Genomic DNA, 14625 nt, shown 5'->3' with positions numbered 1-14625 from the left:
AACCCATTCCTCTTAATCTATAAGTTGCCACTTGGCCGTGGCATTACTGGTCTACTGGCATCTTGTTGCTCCTTTGGTGGTGGGCTGGTGTCTCTCGACTCCACCCTTCTTCTTTCTGTGTCTCTACTTGGATTTCCCTCCTGCCTCTAAGCTGCCTTGCCATAGGCCAAAGCTGCTTTATTTATTAGCCAATGGAAGCAACACATATATTCACAGCATACAGAAAGACATCCCCTTGCTGGGCGGTGGTGGCACACGCCTTTAATCCCAGCACTGGGGAGGCAGAGCCAGGCGGATCTCTGTGAGTTTGAAGCCAGCCTGATCTACAGAGTGAGATCCAGGAAAGGCACAGACCTACACAGAGAAACCCTGTCTCAAAAAAAAAAAAAAAAAAAAAAGACATCCCACAGCACTTCCCCTTTTCTGTCTAATCAAAAAGGAAGGTTTTAACTTTAACATAATAAAATTATATATAACAAAACAGTTATCAATCAAGAATTAGTTATAATATCTAGTCTATTTGTATTTGGCAAAATTAAAATACTCTTATCCTATTTTTGTGAGTCTAAAGTTTCATGTCTAATTTACCTTTTATCATAACCAAGGAAAATTATATCTAATCTTCAACTCCATCAAAGACCTCAGAAGAATATTATATTACCTAAGTAAACAGGAAGTGCATTGCAAGCAACTTCCATAATTCTAGAAATGATAGGGACATATGGATGTCTGGATAGTCATTCAAAGTTTCTCTGTAACATTGGGGCATCTATCTTCAGCCTACAGGCCTAGAGTCTCTCAGTGAAGTCCCTCTTCAGCTTTCAGTGAAGCAGGAAATTTTAAGGACTGTTCCACCATTCTAGCAAAGTTTGTTAGTCGCTTCTCCCCATGTCCTGTAGAGTGTCTGGCAGTTTCCTGTGTGAAACAGGAACCTGAAGGACCATCTTGCCTTGCAAAGTTCAATGGTCACCTTCCTTTTTTTTTTTTTTTTTTTTTTTTAAAGATTTATTTATTATGTATACAGTGTTCTGTCTGCATGTATGCCTGCAGGCCAGAAGAGGGCACCAGATCTCCATTACAGAGGGTTGTGAGCCACAATGGTCACCTTCCTATGGGTCCTGCATGTCCAGTTTATACAGAATCCTGTCAAGCAGTCGAGGCAAGGATACTTTTTCGCCCAGTGGCTAACTTTTGCCACAAAGAAAGCAAACTCCATAATGAGTTTCTTCAATGCCTATCATCCTCTTTTAAGTAATTGATGCTGCCAGGAGCAGACATGTCTCACTGTTTAGAAAAGTCTAAATTTTTAAAACATTTTAAATGCCATATTCTGTAGGTCTTTGAAGTGTTTGAAGATTACTTACCTAATTGAAATATACCTTTGTATACCTAAAAAACTTAATTAACATGACTATAAATTTGATTATCATAGATGAATATTAATATGTATTTCTTAATTATATTTTATAATTTTAAATGAATTGCATAAACATAGTGCCTTGAGAGTAGAAATATACATACAGTAAGTGGTGAAGGAATAAAAACAAGTGCTGGGAAGCTGGCAGTGTCAAGATATGCAAATATCTCACAGGTAGCCACTACCAACCAAACTCTCAGCATGAAGCAGGGCACTTGAATGGTTTGTCACTATGAAGAATGAATTCATAGTAAATTCCTCAGAAAAGGGAAATCCCCAGGCTCCAATGAGTTCATTGGAGAATTTTACCAAATGTTTATGTGACCAATTCCACATAATCTCTTAGAAAGCTTGGAAGAGGGGAAACTGACTTTCCAAAGTGCAAGTGCCAAATCAGACAATCTAGGAAAGAAAGCCTCAAGCCAGTCCCCTCAAGAACGGACATAGACCCTTAGAATATTAGGGCACAGAATTTTTCAAAGGATTAAAGGGCAGTAACTACCACCAAGTGGGGCATATTCAAGGAGTACTAGTCTGATTTGCTTTTCCAGACTCAGTGAGTAGCATCTACCATGTTTATAAGCCAAAGAACAATGACATGCTCTTACCAGTGTTTCTGAAAGGATAATTGTTAAAACCCAGCAGCAGCCAGGCAGTAGTGGCGCACACCTTTAATCCCAGCACTCAAGAGGCAGAGGCAGGCGAATCTCGTTGAGTTCGAGGCCAGCCTGGTCTACAGAATGAGTTCCAGAACACCCAAGGCTATTATGCAGAGAAACCCAATCTCAAAAAACAAACAAACAAACAAAAACAAAAGCAGCAAATGATGAGGATGTCTTCAGAGCAGATGCAGAAACTGCATCAGATATGACAAATTAGGAAGGACTTCTGAACCCAGGAGCAAGACAGGTGTCCACCATAACATTCTACTTACTGGGAGACCCAGTACCAACTTGAGGCAAGAAAAAGAAGTAGAAATTGCATATGATAGAAGGAAAAAAGTAAAATTATTCCTGTTTGAAGGTAGCATAATTGCCTGTCAGATCAGAGGAAATCTACAAGGCTTAGAACTTTATAGTTGTAAGTTCACAGTATCTAAGATCACCAAAGAGTAGTCTGTTGTAGTTAGGTTTACTAGGAATAGCTCAAGGACACCAAACTTATACAGCTATATAACACTATTTATAGTCAATTTTTGCCAAGAAGCTTTCAGACCAAGCATAGATAGAGGCTTATTTATAGCTGTAATCCCAGCACTCAGGAAGCTGGGGTTGGATCAGAAGTTCAAACTTTGGCTACATGAGACCCTGTCTCAAAAATATCAGCAAAAGAGCTTTTAACTATAAACATAAGGAAACACATAGTGCCAGTGTGATGAAACTACAGTACAAACATGGCAGTTGAGATTGGCACCAAATGTTTGTAGATCACAAGACTGGCTTAGCAAAGGTGCCCCTTTGCCTTTTATTAATTGATCTGTAGATCTAATGTTCTTGCTACCAAAATTCCAGCAAGGATTTTTATAGATCAGCCAAGTTCATTGTCACATTTATTTGAGAAAACAGATAGACTAGAATGATTGGGGCTTGTAATTGGAAGTAGTATAGAAGCTCCACCATGACTTTGAGGTACACTCTCTGGCCACAGAAACCAAGACTGGTGTTGGCAAAGGCCAGACAACAATGCATGAATTGGAAGAGAGGACCCAAGTATATACCCAGGGAAGACAGAGGTGTGAAAGTTTTAACAGAAGGCGTTCAAGCCACCATTGGACTTGTACAAGCAAGAAAAGGAGGCTTGGCTATATCCTGAGCCTCACAGCCTATTGCAGGTAGAATGTAAGGCAGAACAACTTCACTAGCAGAAGAGAGCACAGATCTGAGACCTTCAGCTGTGGAAAGACCAAGCAAAATGTGGAAAGAAAACATTTTCAAAAACTATTTGACAAAGGACACTTATATAAAATACATAACTGTAATGGAAAAACAAAAGGTAATCTGGTGGGAAAATGAGAACAGGGATGAAGGTTCCATCAGCAGTAATTCTGGCATGCCAATGAGCACGAGACAATGTTGAGTCATCAGCTGCTAGAAGATTTAGGCAGCAGCCATGCATCACCAAGGATCATAGAAACTGGGTTTATTATATATACACAGACTTGTAAGGATGTGAAATGATGCAGCCACTGCTGGTCTGTTTCTTACAAAAGTGAACATGCAGACACCATAGGACCCCAGTGTTTATTCCAGAGAAATGAGCTTATGTTTTCTCCAAAAATCAAACAAGTGTTCGAAGAAGAGCTGTTTGTAATAGCCAAGGGAATAAACTCTGAATAGACGTTCTTCTGTGGAAGAAGGTTAAGCAAACAGCAGTCCCTTTCATATTGTGAAATTTTCTTGGCAATAAAAAGGCAGCAGGAGTTTGAATCAGCTGATCACATGACATTTATAGTCAGAAAACAGAAAGATGAATGTATGCATGCTAATACTTAGCTTATCTTCTCTGTTCCATACAGCCCAGGATCCCCTGCTCATGGACAGATCTCACAATTAAGATGGATTTTCCCACATAAATTAGTATCAATTAATTAATTAATTTCCCTCATCAATTAATATTAAGATAATCCTTCACACTGGACATGGTGGTGCATGCCTTTAATCTCAGCACTTGGAGGGCAGAGGCAAGCAGATCTTTGAGTTTAAGGCCAGCCTGGTCTACATAGAGTTCCATGTCAGCCAGGAATATACAGAGAAACCCTATCTTGGGGCAGGGGCGGGGGATAATCCCCCACAGATATGCCCAGAGGTCATCTCCTGGGTGATTTTAGATATTGACAAAATAACAACCATCACAGGGGAACTTCATGGCTGGGGACATTATGTAAAGGTGCTTTAGACTTCTTGACATGACTCTTGTAACTTCTCTGAATTCAGTTTTCTACAGTCCTGCCCAGTCCCACGGAACCCCACCACCACTTATAAAATAATCACTCAGAAGCTCATATTAATTAAACTGCTTGGCCATTAGCTCAGGCCTACCATTGTCTAGCTCTTACACTTAAACTCAGCCTATTTCTATTAATCTATATGTCGCCACATGTTCCGTGGCTTTACCTTTTGCCTTTACTGTTGCTCCCTGGACAGCAGGCTGGTGTCTCTCCCAGACTTCCACCTCCCAGCCTCTCTTCTCTGTTTGTCCCGCCTATCCTATACTTCCTGCCTGACTACAGGCCAATGAGTGTTTTATTTATCAATCAATCGTAGCAACATATATTCACAACATACAGGACATCCCACAGCACAGTTATTTCACAGAAAGTTAAAGAATCAGCCACACATTTGAGAAGCTTTGTGAGAAAGTGTCCACACAGTGGGACAGCCCTCTGGACCATTCAGCAGATGGGGATGCCGAGCCCCTGTAGGTGTGCAGGTAGTTTATCCTGGCATCTAGCCTTGATTCAGAAAGTGCTTGAGCAACACAATACTTGTGTATCCCTGGCTACTCAGGACCCTCTACTTATTGGGTAGAACAGATCAACTAAGTGACAGCAGTTTTGTGAGCACATGTCCCAGCAACTCAGTATCCTCAGCCACAGAAGAAGCAACTCATAAATTGGCTAAGTGACTTACAAGTGTCCTGTGGTGTCTCCCCAGGCCTGCCTGCTGGACCTCCTGCAGGGGGCTTTGTTGCCACCTCAGCCTCCAAAAGCAGCAGCTCCTGGCAGACAAGTCGTTCCACGGCCCCCGGAACCTCACGGACTCCCCAGGCCAAGCCATCCCCCAGAGCCTCTGAACAGCTAAGGTCTCACTTCAGTGTGATTGGGGCTCGAGAGGAGAGGGGTGTCCGTGTGCCCAGCTTTGGTAAGTCCTGCATCTGCCTGGTGATTTATATAACTACCTACAGGTTTGTGAGTAGAGTGCTTTATGCCTCCCCTCAGAGCCGTCTAAGACAGCTGTATTGATGTTGCTCGCTGAGGCAGATTTGGATTTGTATGCTGGTGTCTCCAGGCATCTCTGCAGGCCTGGCCCTTCTCCCAATTCTCAGTGGCCTTTAACAGATGACCCTGAGGCCATGTTTTTCTTCTTTACTATCCAGGTATCAGGAGAAAGGTAAAAGCAGGCAGAGTGTCTATAAAAAGTGTCTATTTTTACCCCAGCCCAAAAACCGAAGGTCTCAGAAAATGATTTTGAAGATCTGCTACCTAATCAAGGCTTCTCCAAATCTGACAAGAAGGGACCAAAGACCATGGCTGAGATGCGAAAACAGGACCTTGCCAGAGACACAGACCCATTCAAGTTGAAGGTGGGTACCCCAGGGCCCAGGTCACACTGCAAAGCCAGTATCTGCAGTCAGACTTGCTGTGTGTATGGACCTAGCACCTGGGGTGTCCTGGGGTAGGGCAGAACCAGGACCTCCATGTAGCCATGCTCCTGGACAATCTGATAGACACTTAATGTTTGCATCTCACAGTGCTGCTCACGGGCACTGGGGATCAGTGAGGGATGCAGGCATCACATAGGGTCATGCTTGACCTTGGCCTTGAGCTGGCAAGAGGGCATAGCTCAGACCTGTACCCATCCAAACCAAGGTTTATTTGACTTATTTTTTTTAGTTTTTCGAGACAGGGTTTCACTGTGTAACAGCTCTGGCTGTTCTGGATCTCACTCTGTAGACCAGGTTGGCCACAAACTCACAGAGATCCTCCTGGCTCTGCCTCCCAAATGCTGGGATTAAAGCCATGCGCCGCCGCCACCACCACCACTCTGCTCATTTGAAATTTTTTTTTTTTTTTTTTGGTTTTTCAAGACAGGGTTTCTCTGTGTCATTTTGGTGCCTGCCCTTGGATCTCACTCTGTAGACCAGGCTGGCCTTGAACTCAGAGATCCACCTGCCTCTGCCTCCCGAGTGCTGGGATTAAAGGCATGTGCCACCACCGCCCGGTGCTCATTCGACTTTTGAGGACAGCAATTTGTTTGGGTTTTGGTCCTGACCTGGGGCACTCACTGTGGAGTAAAGAGTCAGTATAGCACAATGGTCAGGTTGTTCCACTGTAGATCTTAGATACATCCATTTCTTTAAGTTTGTGTGGTGGTCAGTTCTTTAGGACACAGTGTGGCCATTCCCTTAAGAACTACCTGAAAGGTTGTCAGGGACCCAATTGGATGAGGAGGCTATATTGAGGGATTAAGGGCTTGTCTTTGTATCTGGCTGAAATGGGTCTCAGTTCTGTCCACAGTACCTTCTCTCCACAAGGTGCTGTAGCTTGAACCACCTGGTCTGTATGGTCTGGGGTGGGCCCAGTGCTGGAACAGAGAGGGCTAGGTTGGGGCCCTTCTGGGTAGTAGAGAGTAATGTGGAGCCACAGCTTCCCTGCTCTCCTATAGGGATAAACAGAGAGGTATCAAACCATGTTCTCAAGAGGCCTCCACAGAAGCTTGCTCCCCAGGCCCGCAGGTGGTCTTTCACTTGAGGACCAGGACCATTGAAAAGATGGTCCCTCTCCAGCCTCTGAACATCCCTCAGTACTTGCTTTGGTGCTTACCTTGATTTTCCCACCCTACACTCCACACAGCAGGGAGGGAGGTCTCCTACATTACAGCTCTTTCCTGAGGTTTTGTGTACACTGGTGTCTGCAGCTTTTGGAGTGGATTGAAGGCAAGGAGAGGAACATTCGTGCACTGCTGTCCACAATGCACACAGTATTGTGGGATGGGGAGAGCCGCTGGACACCTGTGAGTATGGCTGACCTGGTAACTCCAGAGCAGGTGAAGAAACAGTACCGCCGTGCAGTGTTGGTAGTGCATCCAGATAAGGTAAGTGTATGGTGTGGCAGTTCCCAAGATACTAGGCCTTGGGCTTTTGGACCCTGTGCTTGTGGTCAGGTTGTCTCTGCCTTTCATCCTCTATGGGCTTTTTGCCTGCTGGCTGTATCACATGAAAGGAGCTGGTGGGAAGTGGGCTCAGTGATCAATCTGGCTCTTCCTCTATTGCCTACAGGCCACGGGGCAGCCATATGAGCAGTATGCAAAGATGATCTTCATGGAGCTGAATGATGCATGGTCTGAGTTTGAGAACCAGGGCTCGAGGCCCCTCTTCTGAGGCCGGTGATGGCTATGGCTGCAGGAGCTGCTCATGAAGCCCAAATGCTGCTTGCCTGACTCATACACAGATGGGACCATAGCAGGTGTGACAGGTGATACGGCCCCAGGGGCTTGGACCATCTACTCCCAGCCATCTTCTATTCATCATGGACAAATACCATCCCATGGCTGGGAGAGAAAACATTCCTCAGATCTGATGTTTGTTGTTTTGTTTTTCTTTTTCTTGTCCCAGAGGAAAAGTTGATTTATACTCCTTCCACAGCTGTCACAGTTTGTGATTTACTTGGTGTCTGGTGACTGTCACCTCTTGAATGGCATATGTCGCTGGCACTGCTCTCCTGTCACTTCTTCAAATCTGGGGTTACATCCACACCCTACTCTGATCAGTTTGCCAATCATCTGTACATAATTAAACTATTTTCTGATGGCTGGTGCAGTCTCTGGCTTGGAAAGCACTTCTTACCTGGTACCTGATAACCTGTTTGTTCCTCAATTTTTTACCTGTGATGGATTATAGGATCTTGAAGTTGACTGAGAATTGGCTGCAAAGACCACTGTGGCCAGCATTATCTTCTCTGAACACTTTGCTAAAAAAAGTTCTAGAAACAGATCAGAAGGGAGCCTGGTCCACAGTATTGAGTCTTTCCCAGGGCCTGAAGTCTTACACCACCCTCCAAAATGCTGCTGTTCTTCATCTCAGCTCATAACTAGAGTTCTTGGAGGAATGTTGGATACTTCCACCTTCCAGGGGCTGTAGAGTTGGGTCATGTTAGTCTCAAACACTTGATTTACTGGCTGGATCTCACTCCTCCTTTAATGACTCTAGTGAAACTTCAAGCCAGTGGCCCAGGCCTAAAAGTCACTGACAGAAGAAATGCTAGGATGGGTATGAGCACAATGTTAAGCCTTCATCACTGTGTAGACAAGACACAGCCATGGATCGGGTGGCGTGATGTTACCCCTTGGGTTAATCATCCATGGTCAGAGTGCATTTTGGAGTGAGGAACACTGCTTCAGAACAATCCAGCACACAGGCAGGCAGGCAGCCATGACTGCAATGCTGTTTATTGGGGACTCAATGAAAGGAGGCAGCAAGATCCCCAGATCCCAGGATTTGGGTCTAAAGTATATAAGTATGTATTGATTAGGATGACACTGACCAAACCAGGATGTTCCAGGTTTATCTTAAGTTAATGTTAAAATTAGGCACATTCCTGCTATGAGGGTCTGCTTGTAAAGCCCTCTGATGATCTGTTCTGTTTGTAATTTGTTAGGGAACTGTGCAGAGAAAGCCAACCAGGTTCACTTGGAAAGTCATGACAGAGACACCTCACCATGACTGCAGTCGTGTCAAATTGGATCCATACAGATATAGATCTCAGAGCCCCTTCTGCCTTCAAGACTGGGGTTCCTCTTCCCCTTGGATTGTCCTGGATCTGAGCAGGATTAGAGCAAGAACTTTACATTGTTATTCAGGGAATTTAAACATAATTTCTTCAACTGCCCCCATCACAGGCAGATAGGCTTCACTACAGGGCTTCTGGGCTATACATGGATGGAGACTTCAGCCAAACATGAATAATTCACCTTTCTCTGGAGGTCTGTAAGTAGCATCTGTCAACAGAGGCCCAAGGAATCATCTTGTTGACAGACCACTTGCCTCGTCCCTGTGTGGCCTCTTTATCTAGAATGTAAGTCATCAAATCCATATGATGCCAGCTGGAACCCAGATAAACATGCAACTCTTGTAGAACATGGTAGCCCTTTGATTATAACAGATATGTATGTAAGGGAACTTGTCTGTGAGAGTCCTAGTGGCATTTCCATGGGTACTAGTTATCTTGTGTACGTTTGGCTGAAGCTTCAGATCCACTAGCTACTGAACCTGTCCATTGCTCTTGACTTGCAGAAATGAGGGTTTGTATATAGCTGGGCTAACAAAGCAAGAGCAGATAAGAGGTGGTCAGGTGGCTGCTAGTTAATGCAGGCAATGGGTCTAATCCCACTGAGATAGGGGCCATTCCCTGCCAATCAGAGTCCTAGTAGAATAGTGTTGGTAATCCTAGACAACACCACCAGAGTGGATGCCAAGTGGACCCAACTCCAGTTCCATGAATCTAGAAGTTTGCCAGTGCTGCCCAGAACACCATGATGGCCCTGTTTCCATGACCATATCAGTTAGTGCTCAGAGCCACAGTTCTGCAGACCTAGCCCGCTCTCCTTGCCAGTCAGCCGGGGGGGGGGGGGGGGGGGGGGGGGGGGGCACTGCCCACCCTGCCCCATAGGTAACGCTTGAAACCAACCCCCCCCCTTTAATCTGGCCCTGTAAGCTTCATTCTGTCATTCTCTTGTTTAATGACTCCCATTTCCTATGTGCTGCTGCTATTTTTAGTTTCAGCTCTTTAAAAAAATAATGAACAGCCTGAATAGGTGCAGAGATCTTTCACGTCAAAGCTGCTCAGGATTCCCAGTTCAGGGCTTGGTGGGGCTCAGGCAGGCACTATGGAGCTCCTTGATCATGTTGGGGAATATCCAGACAGGGGCCCAAGTAGTCATTGCTACCCTAGACCTGAAGCCAGGGTTTGTGGCCTCAGTCAGTGGGATCCAGTGAGTAGTAGACAGCCTCCAGTGGTGGGGAAAAGGTAGATTGTGGAGGTCCTTGGAACTATGAAGAAGTTTCTAACAGGCCAGTATTGGGAACTTTGCTGGTTCCCTGGTTGTGCCAGGCCATGTGTCCATCTGCGTTTCTGTTCCACTTCTGGTGTATCCAGCTCCCATTCTGCCAGCCCCACAATGTGGAGTGCTCCCAAACCTTTCTTACCCCTGGCCTGAATGTTGGACTTCGAATTCTTCCAACAGTTTATTGGTTTTAACACCTCCCCTCCCTGGGGATGGGGGGAAACCCAAGTCCCCCACAGTGCATGGCCTCACCCTTGGAAGCCCTCATTTGGAGCATGAACCACAGTTGTAACAAAGGGGCAATAGGTCATCTGCCCAGACTTCCGGAGTTGTAGATTGTGGTCATTGCAGAATGAGGAAGGGAACAGAAAAGAGATCCTGACTGCAAGACAAGACAAGGAAGTTCCACCCAAGATGACTGGAACCCATAAGGGATTGGGGCTCATGCATTGGTTTTTGGAAGCACCCACATGTGGAAAAAAGTACACAGATAACAAATCACAGCCCAGACACTTAAGTTCTTGATACTCCTGAATGGTGTAATCTCCTACCTGATTGCTAGCTAAGAACTGTCTTTGAGTTCTAGGTTGACAGGCCTGTCTAGCAAAGCCTTAGCACATGGCTGAGTAGAACCAGTGCTTTCACATTACTTTGTAAACTCCCTCATTAGTGATAATCTCCCATATTTTAAGGGAGCTAGGGTGCAGGTATGGGCCGCTTTTGTGACCCTGGCCTCCAGGCAAGGATGAACAGAAAGCCCACCTAAAAAGTAGATGGATAGCTATACCTGGTGGGAAGGTCTCTGAAAGTGGCCTGGATTGCAGAGTCAGCAAAAGCCCCAAGGTGGGGTAGGGTATATCCAGACTAACTGGTAACATGGGGACTAAAAGATGATGCAGGTTGGCCCCCACAGAGACCCAGCAGCCCTTTATATGATGCTCACAGCCTCCCTGGGCTTGAGACCTCCCACACCTCTGTGCCAATACACAACCTGGTGGAGCTCGTGATTCTAGTACCAGCATTGGAGGTGTCCAAGTTCAGGCAGATGGGCCAGTAGCTATTGGCAGGGTCTTGGGCCACAGATGCTCTGGTTGGTGGTCTGCCACTTCCTTCAACAAACAGCACTTAAGGGTCAGGGCCCAGAGAGAACCCCAGTTCATGACAAAAGGATGAGTGAGTCTGGTGCTCAGTACAATCTTGATGTGTCCAGCCTTCATAGCATCCTTGCTGGGCTTCAAGGAATCCACCTCCCTGAGCATGAGCCCTGCCAAGTGCACAGGGATACCAGAACATCACTGAGTTCTTACCAAGTGTAGGAGGAACAAGTGAGGTTGTCTTTATATTAGCCAGAAGGGGACTCTGGCTCACATAGGGCATTTGGCTGAGGCTACCATTGTGATCCTCAGGCCTTTGAATGAGACTAAAAGGTTCAACCCAAAACCCCAGACCTAACCCTACCTTCAGCAAGTTTGCATGGATGTGATAATGGTTTCCAGGTAGAAGTGCCACACATGCCAATCAGGGCAGAGGGGATAGGCTGCTGTCTGGGCCCACCTGATGAGTGTGTCAGTTCTACTGAGCACCAGGCTGTGAGGATCCCCTGCTGGGCTTAACATTTGCACATTCTTTTATTCACATCCAAAGCCCAACAGAGCCTATGTGTGGAGTGAAAGAAACCATGTTCTAGGACCAACAATGTAGGAGTAGCCTAGGGTGCTAGTTCTCATGCTAAGGATACTGAGCCTTACTCTGCACATGACAGACTAAAAAACAAAGTGACTAGAAGGTAAGCTGAGTCCTCAGGAAGAACATGGGAAGGACATTGCCCCTGGACTAGAGAATTCAGGCCTCCTCATCTCCTAAGGTTGACTGGCAATCTGTCTTAGTTAAGGTTTTTATTGCTGTAAAGAGACACCATGACCATTTAATTGGGTGGCTCGCTTACAGTTTCAGAGGTTCAGTCCATTATCATCATGATGGAGGGCATGGCGGTGTGCAGGCAAACATGGTGCTGGAGTAACTGAGTCCTACATCTTGCAGGCAACGGAAAGTCAACTGACTCACTGGGCGGTATCCTGAACATAGGAAACCTCAAAGTCCACCCCCACAATGACACATTTCCTTCATCAAGGCCATACCCACTCCAACAAAACCATACATCCTAATGCCTCAGGTAGCATGACTTCCATGGTAGCAGGTCTGAATGACCTTGTCTTTAGCTCCAAGCAGAAAACATCTTTATATCTTTCCCCTGCCTAGAGTCTGATATAGGGCTGGCCTCTTTCCCTAGCTCAGAAATACCCATCTCAGGCATTCCATTTCACATCATCTGAGTTCTTTTCTCTGTATGTTTCCCAGAAGCCAGTGGACAGGTGATATTTTGAACTTGTCTTAAGTCCAGCTTGTCCGGGCTAATAGCAGAGGGGTAGAGTGGGATAGAGCCCTGGTCCAGGTTGTCCCCTTCCTTCGTGAAGCCAGAACCTGTTGGAGGACCTCAAATTCTCCTACTTCTGGACTGATGTCTTACAAGGATATGACCCATAGGAAGGTTCCTGAACCCATTCCCATCTGTACCTGCTTTAGCTTGAAAGCATCCCCAAAGATTGTGGCTGGAAACTCATTGGAAGGTCTGGAGCTCTAGACCTATAATGACAATGCTGTGATATGGGAAGAGTCAGCTCATTATAGGAGGTACTCAGCCTCTCCTTCCCCTCTCACCTCCTCCTATACCCTGTAAAAACCCAACATGAAGCCCTCACCAGATAAATTTCCCTTCTGCTTTCCAAGGATTGCTAAAATAAACTGAAAAGGATAGGCTAATTGTACAAAAGACACAAATGTATCATGGAGTATTCCTTTACACTGTATGAATATATGTCACAGTGATTGGTTTAATAAAGAAGCTGACTGGCCTGTAGCTAGGCAGGATAAGATGAGGTTTGGAGAACTAGACTAAGAGAATACTGGGGAGAAGGGAAGAGTCACAAGGAGATACCGAGAGAAGCAAGATGAACGTACCACCACGTGGCAGAGGGTAGATGAGAAATATGGGTTAATTTAAAATGTAAGTTGACTAGTAACAAGCCTGAGCTATTGGCCAAGCATTTATAATTACTAAATAGTCTCTGAGTGGTTATTTAGGAACCAGCTGCCAGGACACAGAGAAACTCCACCTACAATGTATTGTATGACTCAGTGAATTGATGAATGAATGAGTGACTGAATGGGCAGGTTTGAGTCACACTTGCTGGTGGATAGGGTGGATGAGGACAAGAAAGTAACTGGACTCTGCCATGGCAATGAGGGGTCTGGTGTTGGGTAATTTCTCCATCACCTTACTGAATCATCCAAGGTTCCTGGAGGAACCTTCTTGAAGACAGATGGGTACTATTCTACATCTAGGAGCGTGCCCCAGTCAGAGCAGGGCCCAAGCAATCCACTATAAGGTTATGATCCTCAAACATCTCTGTGAGGTAAGATGAAAGATGAGGGGGAAAAGGGAACACAGTGTGGTAGTTTGAATGCTATTTACCCCCATAAGCTCATAGGGAGTGGCACAATTAGGAGGTCTAGCTTTGTTGGAGTAGATATGGCTTAGTTGGAAAAACTGTGTCACTGTGAGGGTGGGCTTTAAGATCTCCTATGCTCAAGCTACATCTAGTGACACAGTTCACTTCCTGTTGCCTACAGATCAAGATGTAGAACTCTCAGCTCCTTCTCCAGCACCATGTCTGCCTGCATGCTGCCATGTCCCACCATAATGATAGTGAACTACACCTCTGAAACTGTAAGCCTGCCCCCAATTAAATGTTTTCCTTCACAAGAGCTGCATGGTCATGGTTTCTCTTTACAGCAATAGAAACCCTAACGAAGACAGAAGTTGGTACCAGGGACTGGAGTATTGTGACAGGCCTGACAGTGGTTTTGTCTGCAGGAATTTGGACTTTGGTACTTTGGGTTAGGAAGCATGGAATGCTTTCATCACTAGTAGGAGAATGGAAAATTTTAACAGTGGGGTCTGGCTCAAGAGTTTCAGAGGGAAAGAATTTTAGTATGTTAACTAGAGATTGTTCTCGTGACATTTTGGTGAAGAATGTGCTTGCTATTTGCCCTTGTCTAAAGAGTCTGCCTAAGGCTAAAGTGAAGAAATTTGGATTAATTCTGTTGGCAGAGGAAATCTCAAAACGGCCTAGTATAGACTCTGCCATGTAGTTATTAGTGTTAACTCCAATTAAGATATATAATGAAAAGGAGCAAGCTGAGCAGCTAAAATACAGAATGTACAACTTGAGGAGAAAAGACATACCAGGAAGTGGAATGGAGCTAAATCCCGTGTTCAAGGAGATAAATAGATTAAGAAATGGAATAAAGGGAGTGGTGACTGAAGATCCCACCCAACTAAGTTTCCTACTTGTGAATAGTAATTAA

At 45.3% G+C, this 14625-nt stretch overlaps 1 protein-coding gene across 16 annotated transcripts in view; it reads left to right on the top strand.

Annotated features, from left to right (window-relative positions):
* The window catches only part of Gak (cyclin G associated kinase), a 63107-nt gene extending 55153 nt beyond the window's left edge, over positions 1 to 7954 (top strand). For all 16 annotated transcript variants that reach the window (XM_076547100.1, XM_076547099.1, XM_076547098.1 and 13 more), the window contains 4 exons: positions 5071 to 5277; positions 5574 to 5719; positions 7054 to 7230; positions 7415 to 7954. In XM_076547100.1, coding sequence (XP_076403215.1) covers positions 5071 to 5277; positions 5574 to 5719; positions 7054 to 7230; positions 7415 to 7516 — 632 coding nt within the window. In that variant the 3' untranslated portion in view covers positions 7517 to 7954. The remainder of the gene's footprint in view (positions 1 to 5070; positions 5278 to 5573; positions 5720 to 7053; positions 7231 to 7414) is intronic.
* The last annotated feature ends 6671 nt before the right edge of the window (positions 7955 to 14625 follow it).

This window comes from Peromyscus maniculatus, chromosome 10 (assembly GCF_049852395.1).
Source record: "Peromyscus maniculatus bairdii isolate BWxNUB_F1_BW_parent chromosome 10, HU_Pman_BW_mat_3.1, whole genome shotgun sequence".
NCBI classification, from domain to species: Eukaryota; Metazoa; Chordata; class Mammalia; order Rodentia; family Cricetidae; genus Peromyscus; species Peromyscus maniculatus.
This window is presented reverse-complemented; position numbering and strand designations above follow the sequence as displayed.